Source organism: Rhinopithecus bieti, unplaced genomic scaffold, assembly GCF_001698545.2.
Source record: "Rhinopithecus bieti isolate Rb0 unplaced genomic scaffold, ASM169854v2 scaffold_18153, whole genome shotgun sequence".
Classification (NCBI taxonomy): Eukaryota; Metazoa; Chordata; class Mammalia; order Primates; family Cercopithecidae; genus Rhinopithecus; species Rhinopithecus bieti.
In genome coordinates this window covers 2,009,049-2,022,570 of record NW_016809139.1, presented here as the reverse complement: position 1 = coordinate 2,022,570, position 13,522 = coordinate 2,009,049, and the positions used below count along the sequence as shown (strand labels likewise).

At 58.4% G+C, this 13,522-nt stretch overlaps 1 protein-coding gene across 1 annotated transcript; it reads left to right on the top strand.

The window, feature by feature from the left end:
* The first annotated feature begins 1,532 nt into the window (after positions 1-1,532).
* GATD3 (glutamine amidotransferase class 1 domain containing 3) lies at positions 1,533-13,282 on the top strand. Its single transcript, XM_017888748.1, has 7 exons — positions 1,533-1,772; positions 2,036-2,088; positions 3,974-4,087; positions 5,075-5,194; positions 8,125-8,217; positions 10,823-10,979; positions 12,394-13,282. Exons 1-7 carry the CDS (start codon positions 1,632-1,634, stop codon positions 12,520-12,522), a joined length of 807 nt encoding a protein of 268 aa, XP_017744237.1. The 5' UTR covers positions 1,533-1,631; the 3' UTR covers positions 12,523-13,282.
* The last annotated feature ends 240 nt before the right edge of the window (positions 13,283-13,522 follow it).

The window sequence follows — 13,522 nt, the reverse complement described above, 5'->3', positions numbered from 1 at the left end:
ACGTGCATGGTAATGGACACCTGAGTAGTCGCCCTGGGACAACTGGAGCTGTGGCTCTGCAGTGCGGTCCATGAGCTCCAGGCCAGGGGCAGCTCCTGCGCACTTGGTAGAGGGTCCTGGCTGCCGCACCGACTGAGTGAGAGTCTGCATTCGGCATTTCCTTTCTGGGTGGCCCTTGGAGTTTTTTTGCGCCATCCCACAACCCCATCACTCCCACCAGCTGATGCTCCCTGGCTGGCCGTTCCCCAGGAGCTGAGAAGCCTGAAGAGGGGCAGGCACAGAGGAGCAGGAACGAGGACGGTCAAATGTGCCAGGTTCATCTTTGGTTGTAACTGGTAACGTCCCATGTCTGTTGCTCTAGTTCCCCGCTATCTTTCAGGGATTGGCAGTAAAGTCCTAGTGATGGATGATGTGACAGTGGGGAAAGTGACAGCTGTGGGCTGGCTCATTAGATGTGTCTGCAGAATCCAGCGTGTCCCTGTGAACATCCTCCAGCAGTGACCACATTATTTCAAAAACCCGCATTATTGGGTTGAAAATGGGTAAATTGGGGGAGAAAAAGCCAGCACTTACCCAGCCATTCCTTTGTGAACCAACCCATGCATAACAAATAGATTTTAATGGAAGAATTCCAGCTAAGATCTGAACAGCTGGGATCTTCACGCTGACCATCCATGCTGTGAACAGAAAGAAAAACTGCCCGATAGTGGTGGCTCACGCCTGTAATCCCAGCACTTGGGGAGGCCAAGGCGGGCAAATCACCCTAGGTCGGGAGTTCAAGACCAGCCTGACCAACTTGGAGAAACTCCGTCTCTACTAAAAATACAAAATTAACCTGGCGTGGTGGTGCATGCCTGTAATCTCAGCTACTGGGGAGGCTGAGGCAGGAGAATCGCTTCAATCTGGGAGGCGGAGGTTGCGTTGAGCCGAGATCCAGCCTGGGCAACAAGAGGGAAACTCTGCCTCAAAAAAAAAAAAAAAAAAAAAAAAAAAAAAATCAGCGGCCACCTGCCCCAGACTAACCCAGATCAAGACCCTGGGTGGAACGGCAGTTTCCAGGGTACAACATCCCGGGGTCAGTAAAACCCGAAAGGGTCGCTCCGCGGGAGCGGGAGCCGCGAGGAGACAGTCATGGAAGCGGAGGGGTGGTCCCGACCCCGCGTGGGTCCTGATGCCGAGATTAAAATGAGTGGCCATTTAGGAGGATGTGGACCCTGGGTGCTCGTGCTGGTGAGTTAAGGATGAGACTGAGGTAAGGTAAGAAGCGCCGGGCTGAGCCGCCCGGAGGCAAGGCTGCTCCGCAGATGACGGGAACGGCGCGCCGTTTGTGGAGGCGTCCGATGGGGGCGGCGCTGGAGACCCCGGGAGTCACCAGCATCCCTCAGCCTGGAGCCCGAGCCCTCAGCCACCACCGGAAGGAGGACTGGGTTCCCGGAACTCTACCCGGAGGTTCTGCGCAGGCGCGGCCCCGCCCACAGGCCCACTCTCGGGATTGGGCTGAGATGGGGGCGGGTCTTGTCTCCGCCCCGAAGGCTGCGCAGGCGCGGTCCCCACAAGCAACGCGTTTGTAGGCAGTTAGGTGCGCACGCTCTGTCCCGGCGTGACCTTCCGACCCCGCTGTCCTCACTGCAATGGCGGCTGTGAGGGCCCTGGTGGGCTCGAAGCTCGCTGCGGCGTCTGCGTTCGCGTCCCTGTCCCCCGGCGGTCGGACGCCTTCCCAGCGCGCAGCCATTCACCTCTCCGCGCCGCACCCCGCGGCCAAGGTCGCGCTGGTGAGTGGACGGAGTGGGTGAGGTCAGCTCCCGCCTCCAGAGATCAGCCTTCGCTGTTCCCCGCCCAAGGTCGGCCCCTCTTCCTAGGTCTGCTCCCGCCGCCCCAGGTCGGCTCCTTCACCCGGAGTCAACTCCTGCGGCCCAAGTCGGCCCCTTTTTCCCGGGTCAGCTCCCGCCGCCCAGGTCGGCCCCTTTCCCCCGAATCAGCTCCCGCCGCCCAGGTCGGCCCCTTTCCCCCGGGTCAGCTCCCGCTCCTCTCGCAGGTGCTGTCTGGATGCGGAGTCTACGATGGGACCGAGATCCACGAGGCCTCGGCGTAAGTCCTCAGGGGCAGCTGGACCTCCACCCCGGGGTCCTCGAGAAGGCCTGTCTACCAGTGCAACTTACTCTTTTTTGAGCAGTTTAGAGAAAGCATGTATCTTATTTTATTTTTGTTTTTTATCTTTTGAAACAGCGCCCAGTCTGGAGTGCAGTGGTGCCATCTTGGCTCACTGCAGCCTCCGCCTCCTGGGTTCAAGCGATTCTCCTGCCTCAGCCTTCCGAGTAGCTGGGACTACAAGCGTGCACCACCACACCCCACTAATTTGTGTATTTTTGGTAGATATGGAGTTTCACCATGTTGGTCAGGCTGGTCTCAAACTCCTGACCTCGAGTGATCCTCCCACTTCGGCTTCCCAAAGTGCTGGGATTACAGGCATGAGCCACCGCACCCGGCCTAGAGAGCTTGTATTTTAAATACCCTACTCTTGGCTAAAAAAAGCAAACACAACTTGCAAAACTCAGGGAGACACTAAGGAAGCACAGTTTTTAAGTGTCATTTATACTGTCACCTAGAGGTGATCACTCAGCTTTTCACTTGCATGTTTTCAGGACACACACATTTTGAAAACACTGAGATCATGCTCACCCGTGTTTTGCAAATGTTTCTGACGCGTGGGAACTAATTCCCATTCATCCAGTTCTCAACGTCATTTTAACAGTTGCTTGGTGTTTCTGGGTCCTAGACAGGTTACCGTTTATGTAACTGGTCAGCTGTTGCTGAGTGGTTGGTGGTCTGATTGCCTATGCTACTGGAAATGACTGCAGGCCGAACTGGTAGGGCAGGAGGCCTCCGCGAGCGCCAGGTGCCTGCAGTTCCCATGTGGTTCAGGGTGAACTGGAGAGGGGAGAGCTGGGTGGTGGCGAAGGGGTGTCAGGCCATGAAGAAGGGCCTGAGGCTGGTGGCTTTGTAGGAGGCCCGACCCGGCTGGTTAGAGTTGGCACTAGGCAGAGTGAGCTGGGGGAAAGGGCCAGGATGTGTTTCATTTTGGCCTTGGTGGGATAGCAGATAACCTTAGAATAGCTTGAGCCCTCCCAGGCAGAATGGCAGGGTCTTGTGTCTGGGGTGTCTGGGTGGATTTCTTATGGGTAGCGGAACCCAAGTGCCAGGGCCAGGTCCTGACCTCTCCCTCTGGCAAGTCACTGATACGGTTTCCTCCTCCACATAAGGGGCAGTGAGGACTTAGTGTGTGGGTGGGCTCAGCGAGCTATCTCCTGTTGGCACCGGGAATTGCGGATGCCAGCGTGAGCCCACGTAGTGTCGGCTGTTGTCTCCAGGAGGAGCTCCTGTTGCCCTTGCCCTCGGGGAGATGGAGCTGCCTGGCCTGTAGTGTTGTCCTGGGGTCTCTGTGTCTCTCCCACCATCTGTGATGGGAAAGTTGAGGGAGACTAGAAGTTGAACTAAGTAGTGACTGAAAGCGCCCTCATACCCTCTGTGCATGTGGCCCTCTGAGCACACTGCTGCTTCTCACTCTTGGTGCTCGCAGCAGTCAACTGGAGGAGGGCAGCCAGGCCCTGGTGTCGGCAGAGCACTCAGCAGCCGGGGACCTGCATGCCTCCAGGCTGTGCCCTCAGTGGAGTCACCCGGCCCCCATACCCCAGCTTGCAAAGGGAGCTGTTGGGACCAGCTAATCTCCATAGCCTACTTTTGAGGGTCTGTCGTAGTCGTAACCCACCAACCGACAGTGAATTGGAATGGGGGTGTGAGGGACATTTGGCTTGGTATGGAACCAACCGTAACTTTTTGCAGAGCAAGTAAGATATTAATGTACATTAGGAATTTACTCCTGGCACTTAGTTAAAATCCTGTTTTTAAAACTGTGTTAACACAAATCTGGATGGAACAGATTTTGAAGACTTGTCTCTGGTTTTCCCCTGTGCAGGATCCTGGTGCACCTGAGCCGTGGAGGGGCCGAAGTCCAGATCTTTGCTCCTGACATCCCTCAGATGCACGTGATTGACCACACCAAGGGGCAGCCTTCTGAAAGCGAGAGCAGGTGGGGGTGGGATTGGAACTTGGTTCTTGTCCACCTCCCACGGTGCAGCTTTTTTTGCTGGCTTAGCTTAAACCAAGTCGTGTGTGCAAGTGAATGTCCGTCTGAGCAGTTGTGCTCAGGCTCTTCTGGAAGTAATGCTGCCAGGGCTCAGTAGTGCCTTCCTTCCAGTACTCACAGGAGTGAGAATACCAACCGTATCGTTTCCCACTGAGTAAAGCTGCTCACACCTTTGTCTTGAGCAAAGGTGGTGGTTCTCAGTTTGATTGCCCACCTTCTTCCCCTGCCTGGGCTCCAGATCTGTGTTGCTGGTTTCCAGCAACATGTCTGTTACTGCGGTGTGTGTGGTTCTGGCCTGTGTGGCCCGAGATCCGCTTCCCTTGCCCGTCCTGCCCGACAGCCCTGTGCAGGCCATTCCCAGGTGCCTTGCAGCTGGCTTCTGACCGTGAGAGGTCGGGGCTGGAGACTGGAGGAGGAAGCCGCCGCTGCCTCCTGGGGCTGTGCTTCTCACCAGTGGGGGGTTTCTTTTCCTGCCTTGGACCCTGGCTTCTGCACCTGGACTTGCACCTTCAGCCCCCACACCGGGAGGCTGGCAGCTCCCTGTGGTGGCTGGCCTTCGTGTTGCCTCACTGGTCCTGAGTCCTGGCTTCTTACCTTCCCCCCACGTCCCACCGTCCTGATGAGTGCACAGAATTCTGTCTGCTTTAGACACTCAGACTTCATTTCCCGTGGGCCTTGACTGACGGTGCAGGAGATTCAGAGTGATTTGGTGCAGGTTCGGAGGTGCTGATCTGAAGAGCCCAGCATAGATTTAGCGTTGCTAGAACCATGTTGCCTTTCCAGGTAGTGACCAAACATGCTGACCTGGAAGTAAGTCCCTGTGTGTCTGAGAGCCGTGTGTGGAGCGTGTCGCCTGTGGGCTGTGCCCCTGCCCCGCTCCACAGCCCTCCACCAGCATGCTGAGGCTTTTTGCCCTGTGCTCTTTCCCAGGAATGTTTTGACCGAGTCTGCAAGGATCGCCCGTGGCAAGATCACAGACCTGGCCAAGCTCAGTGCAGCCAACCATGATGCCGCCATCTTTCCAGGAGGCTTTGGAGCCGCTAAAAACCTGTGCGTATTTGAGCTTTGAGGTCTTCCACTTTCCATGTGGAGATGGGAAGGGGGTGCTCCTGCCTGCTGTCCGATGTGGGCAATGGAGCGGTGATGGGAGGGGTGGTGATAGGAGCAGCCTCTGGGTTTAGGGTCTGGGCAGGGCATGTGACTGCTCTCTGATTTGGGAGCCGTTCTTAGGGTTGGGTCTTAGGTAGGATTTTAGCAAGACGTGCTTTTTTTTCCTGCTTCTCTGCTGTCTTGTCTCTGAGCATTCCTGGGACCCAGTAGCGGTCAGAGTGAGTTTGGGGCTCCCTCTTCTCTAGTCATTGTGCTGGTAGGTCTCGTCACATTGAAATCAGTCTCTGAGTATTTACTCGTTGGAGATACCACTTTTTCCTCCTTTTATTTCTTTTTTCTTTTTTTTTCTCTTTGTCAGTAGAGATGAGCTCTTGGTCTGTTGCCCAGGCAAGGATGCAGTGGTACGATCGTAGCTCACTACAGCCATGATCTGGGCTCAAGCCATCCTCCAGCCTCATCCTCCTGAATAGCTGGGACTATAGGTGCATGCCACCATGCCCATGTGTCTTGTTTTTGTGTTTGTTTTTTGTAGCGTTACATGTAGACCAAATTGGTCTGGAACTTCTGGGCTCAAGTGGCCCTCCCACCTCGGCCTCCCAAAGTGCTGGGATTCCAGGCCTGAGCCACTGTGCCCGGCCCCAGTTCTCTTATGGAACCTTGCAGCATCAGGAATTGGTTTCCTTCGTGGTAGTTTAGGTGGAGGTCCTGACCAGGAAGAAGGCGGCTGCCTTGGCGTGGCTGCTTGGGTTGGTTCCGTGGTAGCTGGACCGTGAACTGTGGAGGCCTGGCCGGCTCCCACATGGTGGTATCCTTGAGTTCCAGATCCTCTTTCCGTTCTCTGTGTCTCCTCTCTCTCTTCTCACATTCATGGAGATTCTCTTGGCACCACCCCCATGGCCCTGCCTGTGAGGTGGAGGTGGTGCCGGGCTAACCCTCCAGGGAGAGCTCTGTCACCTGCAGGAGCACTGGCCACAGTGCATCTGAGCGTGCAGGTGGCTTCTGTGCCACGGTATGGGTGGCAGCCCCAGCAGGGCCGGCCCTGGTCGGCAGCTCCTGTTTCGAGGGCAGGCTGGAGCCTGGCTGGCCGCTCGCCCCGCCCTGGGCAGCCTGCACCCAGAGTCGAAGGGCAGACAGTCTCCATCCGAAGAATGCGCCCTTCCTATCCCGAAACCTTGGAGGTCTCCTTCCTCAGATGCCAGCCGTTTTCTCTGCGCCCTTGGCCGTGCCCTCACCCCCTCCCACCGGAAGCGCCACCCCAGCCTGTCATCCCCCTTCTCCTCAAAGCCAGCAAGCTTCGTTGGTGCTGCCTCACGCAGTCCCACGTCAGGCTCCATGTTTTGTCCAGTTGTCCCCGCGTCGCCGCCATCTCCACGAGGCTCTGACTGCTGACACCGTGTGTGGCGGGGCCCAGGGGCAGCTGAAGGGTGTGCTGGGGGCTGTGTGCCCTGGCATGGCTCCTCCACGTTTTGCCAACCCGGAGGCACAGGCATGAGGTGTGTGGAGGTTCTCGGGGTCAGTGGGTCTTGCCTTTGGCTTTCAAGGTGTTGATGGGCCCTGGGACCGATGTGCCCGTGGATCTGAGCCCACGTCTCCTGGGCGAAGCTCCCATTTTCACTGACCTGTCCAGAGCATTCTGGGTGAGCCTGCCCTGCGTGTTCACAGTGCGGTGCTCTCTGATGAGCTGCAGCTGTGGCCGCTGTGCCCCCTCTGAGACAGTCACCCGTGGGGACGGTGAACACCACTGCCTCCAGAAGATTCCCAGTACTCTGCCAGCAAAGCCGTGTGGAAAATGCTGGGGCGGAGGACTGGGGTGTGTGAGCGGTGGCGTAGAGCCCGGGGGTGGTGTTCGTGGGAAGGTGTGTCCACTTGTAGATTTGGTGGCATTGCCAAATACACGCCCCATGGGCAGTGTGGAGAGACCTTCCCCGCCCCGCATGGCCTCCACAGCTCCTGCTCCTCGGCCTGAGGTGTGGATGCTGGTGTGTTGGGTAAACTGGCCTTTCTTTCACGGTCACTGGAGCGAGAGTGCTTGTTACGCCTGGAGGCCGATTGCGTTGCTTGTTTCGGAAGCTCTGGAGTTTCTAGCTGCCGCTTTGTTTTAAGGAAAAACACACCGTGTTTCTCCTCCTCCCACCACAACAGTCGTCCACACAGAAGGCTCCTGTGAGCGGGTTTGAAGGGTCTTCCCCACGCACCACGTGGGGGTCGCTGCTGTCTTCTCATTCAGTTCCAACAGTGTGGACCCGGGGCAGCGTCCGACCCCACGGGTTGAGGGCTCCGTCCCCAAGACTGCCCCCCCAACACACACCAGTGACCAGCCTGAGCCTCTGGAACTGACCGATTCACTTCACTGAAGTTGGGGTTCCCACAACCCCGTTTGCTGGAGTGGCTTACGGTGCTCAGGGAAATATGACGTCAGCATTCTCCCCCAGGGAGTGGGGGACCCTCTCAGGAGAAAGGTGGGGAACATTACAGTTCTGCTTTGGGGCAGGTGAAAGGCGGGCAGGAGGTCAGAGGCTGCCCGAGGCCCAACACAGCCAGCATCATAACAGAAAGCTAATGAGCACCATGGGAGTCAGGAGCCGGAAACCGGTGTCTGAGTCTCAGCACCGCAGCCCGGGTTCCGCCGGCTGCTCCAAAAGGTTCCAGGGCGTGAGCCCTCGGCCTGGTGGCCTCCCGTTCCACCCTTCCTGATCCTCCTGCTTTCTGTTTAAAAAACAGGAAAAGACGTTCACATCAAACGCGTATGTGCAGCCACGCCCATGTCTCTTGCCACAGCTGACTGAGGGTCTGGAGCTGTGCCTAGGAAGCCCCCCAGGAGTAGACCCTGGTTGTGAGGCTGTCTGAGGAGGCCTTTTCTCTCCCGGTAGGAGCACCTTTGCCGTGGACGGGAAAGATTGCAAAGTTAATAAAGAAGTGGAGCGTATCCTGAAGGAGTTCCACCAGGCCGGAAAGCCCATTGGGTATGTACCGCCGCTCAGGCCTCGGGCAGTGAGGGAGGAGGGTGCATGGGCCTGCGGCCTCCATACTCAGTCAGGAGCTGCCACTGATCCTGAAAACTCACAGCTGGTTTTCTTGTTTGAGCTGAGGGGATTTCACGCGATGTCACTGGTGACTGAACAGGAAGGAAAGGGCACACTCCCTTCCCTAGCGGACGCCTGTGATTCTCTCGGCCCCAGAGGCATCCGTAGGCAGTCCCTCAGGATCCCAGCCTCTACTAGACCCTTCTCCCGGGCAAGCTCCTTAGCCACAGTATCCCCAACCCCGCTGACTTCCGGCCTGTCACTACAGCACGTGCACCGTCCCTGACGCCGTCCACTCCCAGCAGCCTCCCTCCTAGGGAACCACAGCCGACCATGCCCCTTTGCCCCTGCTCAGACAAAGCCTGGGTCCTGAGGCTGGTGGCACGAGTCGGGTGCCCACTCCATCATCAGCACCTTGGCTTCCGTGACGGGTCACAGCCCTGCAGGGAGTGTGTGCTCTTCACCGTGTGCAGCCGGGAAGTCACCCTCAGATGAGTGACGGTGACCCAGCAAGGCCGGGTTCCGCCTTGGCAGGTGTGATGCTTCCACGAGCCTCCCCGCACCTGCTCCTTGGTGGTCCCGGAACCCGGTGCTGCGCTGTCCGTGTCTCAGCTGCGTCTGGTGCTGGCATCTGTCCCAGGCTGGAGAAATCCCTGGAGCAGGGCGAGAGCCACACTTGCGTCGATGAACATCAGTGAGGCACGTGCAATGGCGCAAGGGCGCGTGGGGCGTGGGGCGCAAGCCTGTCTCCTCCCCGGTCCAGCCACAAGGCTCCCCTGGAAACAGCACGGGGCACAAGCCCGTCTGCTCCCGGGTCCAGCCATGGGGCTCCCATGCACGGTGACCACAGGCTCTTTTTCTCTTTCCCGAGGAAACCTAAATCCTTTCCCGCTGCAGCTTTCCCTTCCTAAGAGGAGAAGGGGCGTGGCAGTGGTTCTGTGGCTGGGCACACAGTTTCCATGTCAGTCTGCCTTGAGGTCCCTCCTGCAGCCAGCCCCACCCATCCCTCAGCCTGGTGCCAGAGGCCTGCGTGGCCAGCCAGGGGCTGTTAGGTGGCCCGGCTGCTTAGTGCTGGGACCCCTTCCTTGAATGCAGTAGTCGAGGTGGGTGCTGGGCTGTGCCAGGAGCCGCTGTGGTATCTGTAGCTGGCACTTGATGGCCAGGCGGCTGCACACAGCATCAGGAGCCCTGCTTCCCGGACTTCCTGCCTGCTCGGAGGGTGGCAGGGGCCTTCATCTCACAGGCAGCCAGCAGTTGCTTCAGGTTTAGGACATGCAGTTTTGGGGGGTTTTGTTCTGAGAGAGTCTGTCTCTGTTGCCCAGGCTGGAGTGATCTCAGCTCAGTGCAGCCCCCGCCTCCCAGGGTCAAGCCGTTCTCCTGCCTCAGCCTCCCAAGTAGCTGGGATGACAGGCGCCTGCCCCCAGGCCTAATTTTTGTAATTTTAATAGAGATGAGTTTTTGCCATGTTAGGCTGGTCTCGAACTCCCGACCTCAGGTGATCTGCCTGCCTCAGCTGCCCAAAGTGCTGGGATTATAGGCGTGAGCCACTGTGCCTGGCTGTGACATGTGTTGTTAACAGTGTTTTGTTACAGCCCATGGTAGCAGTTTCCACCTGGGCCTGTTGGAAGTGGGTAGGACTGTAGATGGCGGGAAGAGGGATGAAGGAAGACAGGTCAAGGTGTGGGGTATTGGGGGCAGGATGGGACCTGACAGCTGTGGGCCACACCACAGGTTGCCAGGGGATGGGGCTGCTGTTTGATGAGGCCATGCCCTTTCCATTGTCGCCCCTGGGTGGCCATGAGGTGCTGGACAACACAGGTCACTGAAGGTGCTGCTGCTGTGAGCACAGTGGCTGGCACACAGAGGGGCCTCTGTTGACTGGGCAGGAAGGGGTTCCTGGTGAAGCAGAAGCAGGATCCAGGGGTGGGCATGGTGGGACCCTCAGCTTCAGGGCCCGGGTGGAGCTGTTGTGGCCTGCGTGTCAGGGTCGGGCGTGTGCCACCAGCCTGCACTTGCTGAGACTTGCGCTGCAGGTCGGAGGCTGGTGAGGCTGCTCCTGGCCCGCTGTGCCTCCGCTGTGAAGGGGGTCTGGTGTGGCTGGTCAATGTAGCTGTGATCCCTGTTCCTGGGTCACAGAGCATCCCACAACTCAGGGCTGGGGCAGCCGCACGCCTTTACCCCCTCTGTGAGTGGACTTCAGCAGCCCGGGACTCCCGCCAGTCTGGGGTGTCCTGGGGCTTGGGGCTCATCCGTGACTGTTGGGGGCTCCCCTCGGGGTTCCGTGGCCTGGTGCCTGAGTGCCTGCAGGGAGTGCTGGGTGGGGAGTGGGGCTGAGGACACCTCACTCAGCCTTGAGTCACCTGGTGCCACCTCCACCACATCCCATGGGCCACAGCCTCCGGGCAGCCCAGGCTCACAGCGGGCAGGGACAGCAGGGTCCCCATGGCAGGGCAGCCTGGGGTCATGGCGATGGTTATTTCTGTTCTGCAGGCCGTGTAGCCTGGGGTCCCGCACCCGCCTGACCCGTGTTCTTCTCGCCTTTCAGCTTGTGCTGCATCGCGCCTGTCCTCGCAGCCAAGGTGCTCAGAGGAGTCGAGGTCACCGTGGGCCATGAGCAGGAGGAAGGTGGCAAGTGGCCTTACGCTGGGACCGCGGAAGCCATCAAGGCCCTGGGTGCCAAGCACTTCGTGAAGGAAGTGGCCATATCCTTCCTGGTAGCCAGGCCCCGGCCCACAGTTGCGCTTGTCCCTGAGACGTACACAGGGACGCCCTGCCTCTGGGCGGCCTCTTCACCGGGAGCTGCACCTGCTGCTCTCCCTGTGGGGCCTCCCCTGGTGGGCACCATGGCCATGTGTCTGAGGGTGTAAAGCAGATGGTTGTGACGGCCCAGCTGGTGCGTGGTTGGCAGGTGGTCCAGGTCCCTAGCCTGACTGTTGAGTCTGCTCAGCAACCCCCAGACAGCCACACTCGGGGCCTGCATGGGGGGAGGGGGCAGCACCCTGCAGGGGAAGCTGTGGGACCTCAGGATGCTCCAGCCCAGGGGAGGGTGAGGAAAGAGTGTGTGCGAAGTGTGGAGGGAGAGCGGCTGGGCGTGCAGGAGGGAGGGGCTGCCTGGCTTTATTTGGGTGGAAGTTCTCAGGCCAGTGTGAATAGCCAGGTGATTCTAGCCAGCCTCACAGCCCCCGGCCCCTCCTCTTGAGGTGTGTCCCCTGGATTCTGAGACGATGGACCGAGAGCACCAGTGGGGCTGTTCCCAGAGAGATTTGGAGGGAGGCTCCTGGGAGGCACTGCCTGGATCTGGAAGAAGGTCCATGCGGGCCCAGTTGAGAGAACAGAACAGTCCGGGGTGCCGGGAGGTGCTAGAATGAGTACAGCATGGACCCGGTCCCCTGCAGCTGTGGTTCTGGAGGGTGCAGTTCCTCTCAGTGGGGCAGCGTTTTACTCACAGGCAGCTTCCGACGTCAGGCCCGTCTCCCCCTGCGGCTTTCCTGCCGGGCAGGAATGTGGGGCAAGGCTGGCCCCAGGCCGCTGACTGCTTGCAGGAAGGTGGGGACACATGTGTTGGTTGGTGTGGAGGCTTGGCTGCTGGTTGCGTGCGTGGCGTTGGGGAGGCTCAAGTCTGGCTGGCCGGCCCCGGTTGTGTGCCTGCTGCCCTGTTGCCTGTTTCCCCGCAGCATGAGGACCGGCTCCCTCACAGCCAGTTCTTCCTCTGAAAAGTGGAGGCGCTGCCACTGCCTCCCGTGGTGGTTGTGAGGACCCAGGCATGTGTGCGCCCCCGTGGCGGGACAGCTCGTGGCCATGTGTGGGTGTTGGGCGTATGTGATGCTGGCATGAAAGGTGCCCTGAGGGCATTGCCCCGTTCCCTGGAATTTCCCGCTGCTTCCTTCCTCTAGAATGCATGTATGTTGGGAACAGGTACATTCCTATGTCGTTCAGCAGCATCAATTATACAGAAAGCGGGGTCCTGCCAGCACAGACTACACCAGGAGCGAGTTCTCCTGTTCCAAGTTACCTGAGAACAAAGTTAGGACGTGCGGTGAGGGTGGGGCGGGGCCGGGGCTCCACACCTGAGTCCCTCAAGTCCCTGCGGGGTGGCTTTTCCGTAACTCTGCACACGAAGCTCATGTGGACCAGAAAAACAAGGTGGTCACGACCCCAGCCTTCATGTGCGAGGCGGCACTCCACCACATCCACGACGGGATCGGGGCCATGGTGCGGAAGGTGCTGGAACTCACTGGAAAGTGACGCGCACGGACGGGGTCCCAGCTTGGTGCCAGGACTTGGCCTTACCCTCTGGCTGAGGAGCTGTCAGCTGCTTTCCATCCAGCTGGGAGTCTGGCAGGCCCTTTTTTTTTTTTTTTTTCCTGAAACCTGCAGGCGTTCTCTCTGTAAGGAGGGTGGGCTGCAGTGCCTGGGGGGTGCGTTTCTTCCTGGGCTTGGCTGGGCTGCTCTCACATACAGAGGCCGAGGGGCCAATTCATTCTCTGCCACAGGGACTTGCCTCACTGTGTCCCAAAAACAAATCGCAGCCAACTTTTCCAGAAACAGAAAATTCTGCCATCCGAGGTTTTATACTTCAGGTTAGTTTTAGAAGGAAGAACATTTTAGGTTTGCAAGTCTCCTGATGAGGAAACCAGAAATACCACATTTATGGACCATGAAAAGTTGGTTCTCTACTCTGAAGGGACTTTTGAGTTAATCGGCGTATGGGGGTTTCTAAAGCAGGCAATCCCTGTAGCCGCAGAGAAGAAATGCCTTCCCAAAGTGGCAACTTCCCACAGCCACGTTTCAGGCCAGCTGAGACTGCTGAGTGAGGAATGGCAGTGAGGTTTCTTCAATTAGTCTCAGTTCTCTTAATTTTCAGGAAGAAAGGGAAATTGCAGCACCTCAGCCCCCGAGATTGACCTCTGGGGAGTGATGGTAGCATTGGTGCCAGGCTGTGGGTTCAGGTGTGGCAGAAGCTTGCAGACGCGTCCGAAGGGAAATAAAGTGTGTTGGCGTTCGACTTTGTACTGCGTTCATCTGTGTATGCAGGATTGTTTTGGCGAGAAAGCACTTGGGATGGGAGTCAGGTGTCTGCATGCTTCACTCAGTGTCATATATCTGTTGCCTTTTGGGTCTATCTCTGCCTGAGCAGCCAGGGCCAGGCCAGCCTGAGAGGCCCCACGCTGCGTGGGTGGCAGGAACTGCCCAATGTTGGGTTGGGGGTGTGGGAAATGCCCGCTCTGGCTGCTGGCACGGCTGT

Excerpts from the sequence above, each read along its gene's own strand:
- GATD3 (XM_017888748.1), top strand. The coding sequence starts at position 1,632 with ATGGCGGCTGTGAGGGCCCTGGTGGGCTCGAAGCTCGCTGCGGCGTCT. Across the intron at positions 4,088-5,074 it reads CCTTCTGAAAGCGAGAGCAG|GAATGTTTTGACCGAGTCTG; the intron begins GTGGGGGTGGGA and ends GCTCTTTCCCAG. Across the intron at positions 8,218-10,822 it reads CAGGCCGGAAAGCCCATTGG|CTTGTGCTGCATCGCGCCTG; the intron begins GTATGTACCGCC and ends CTCGCCTTTCAG.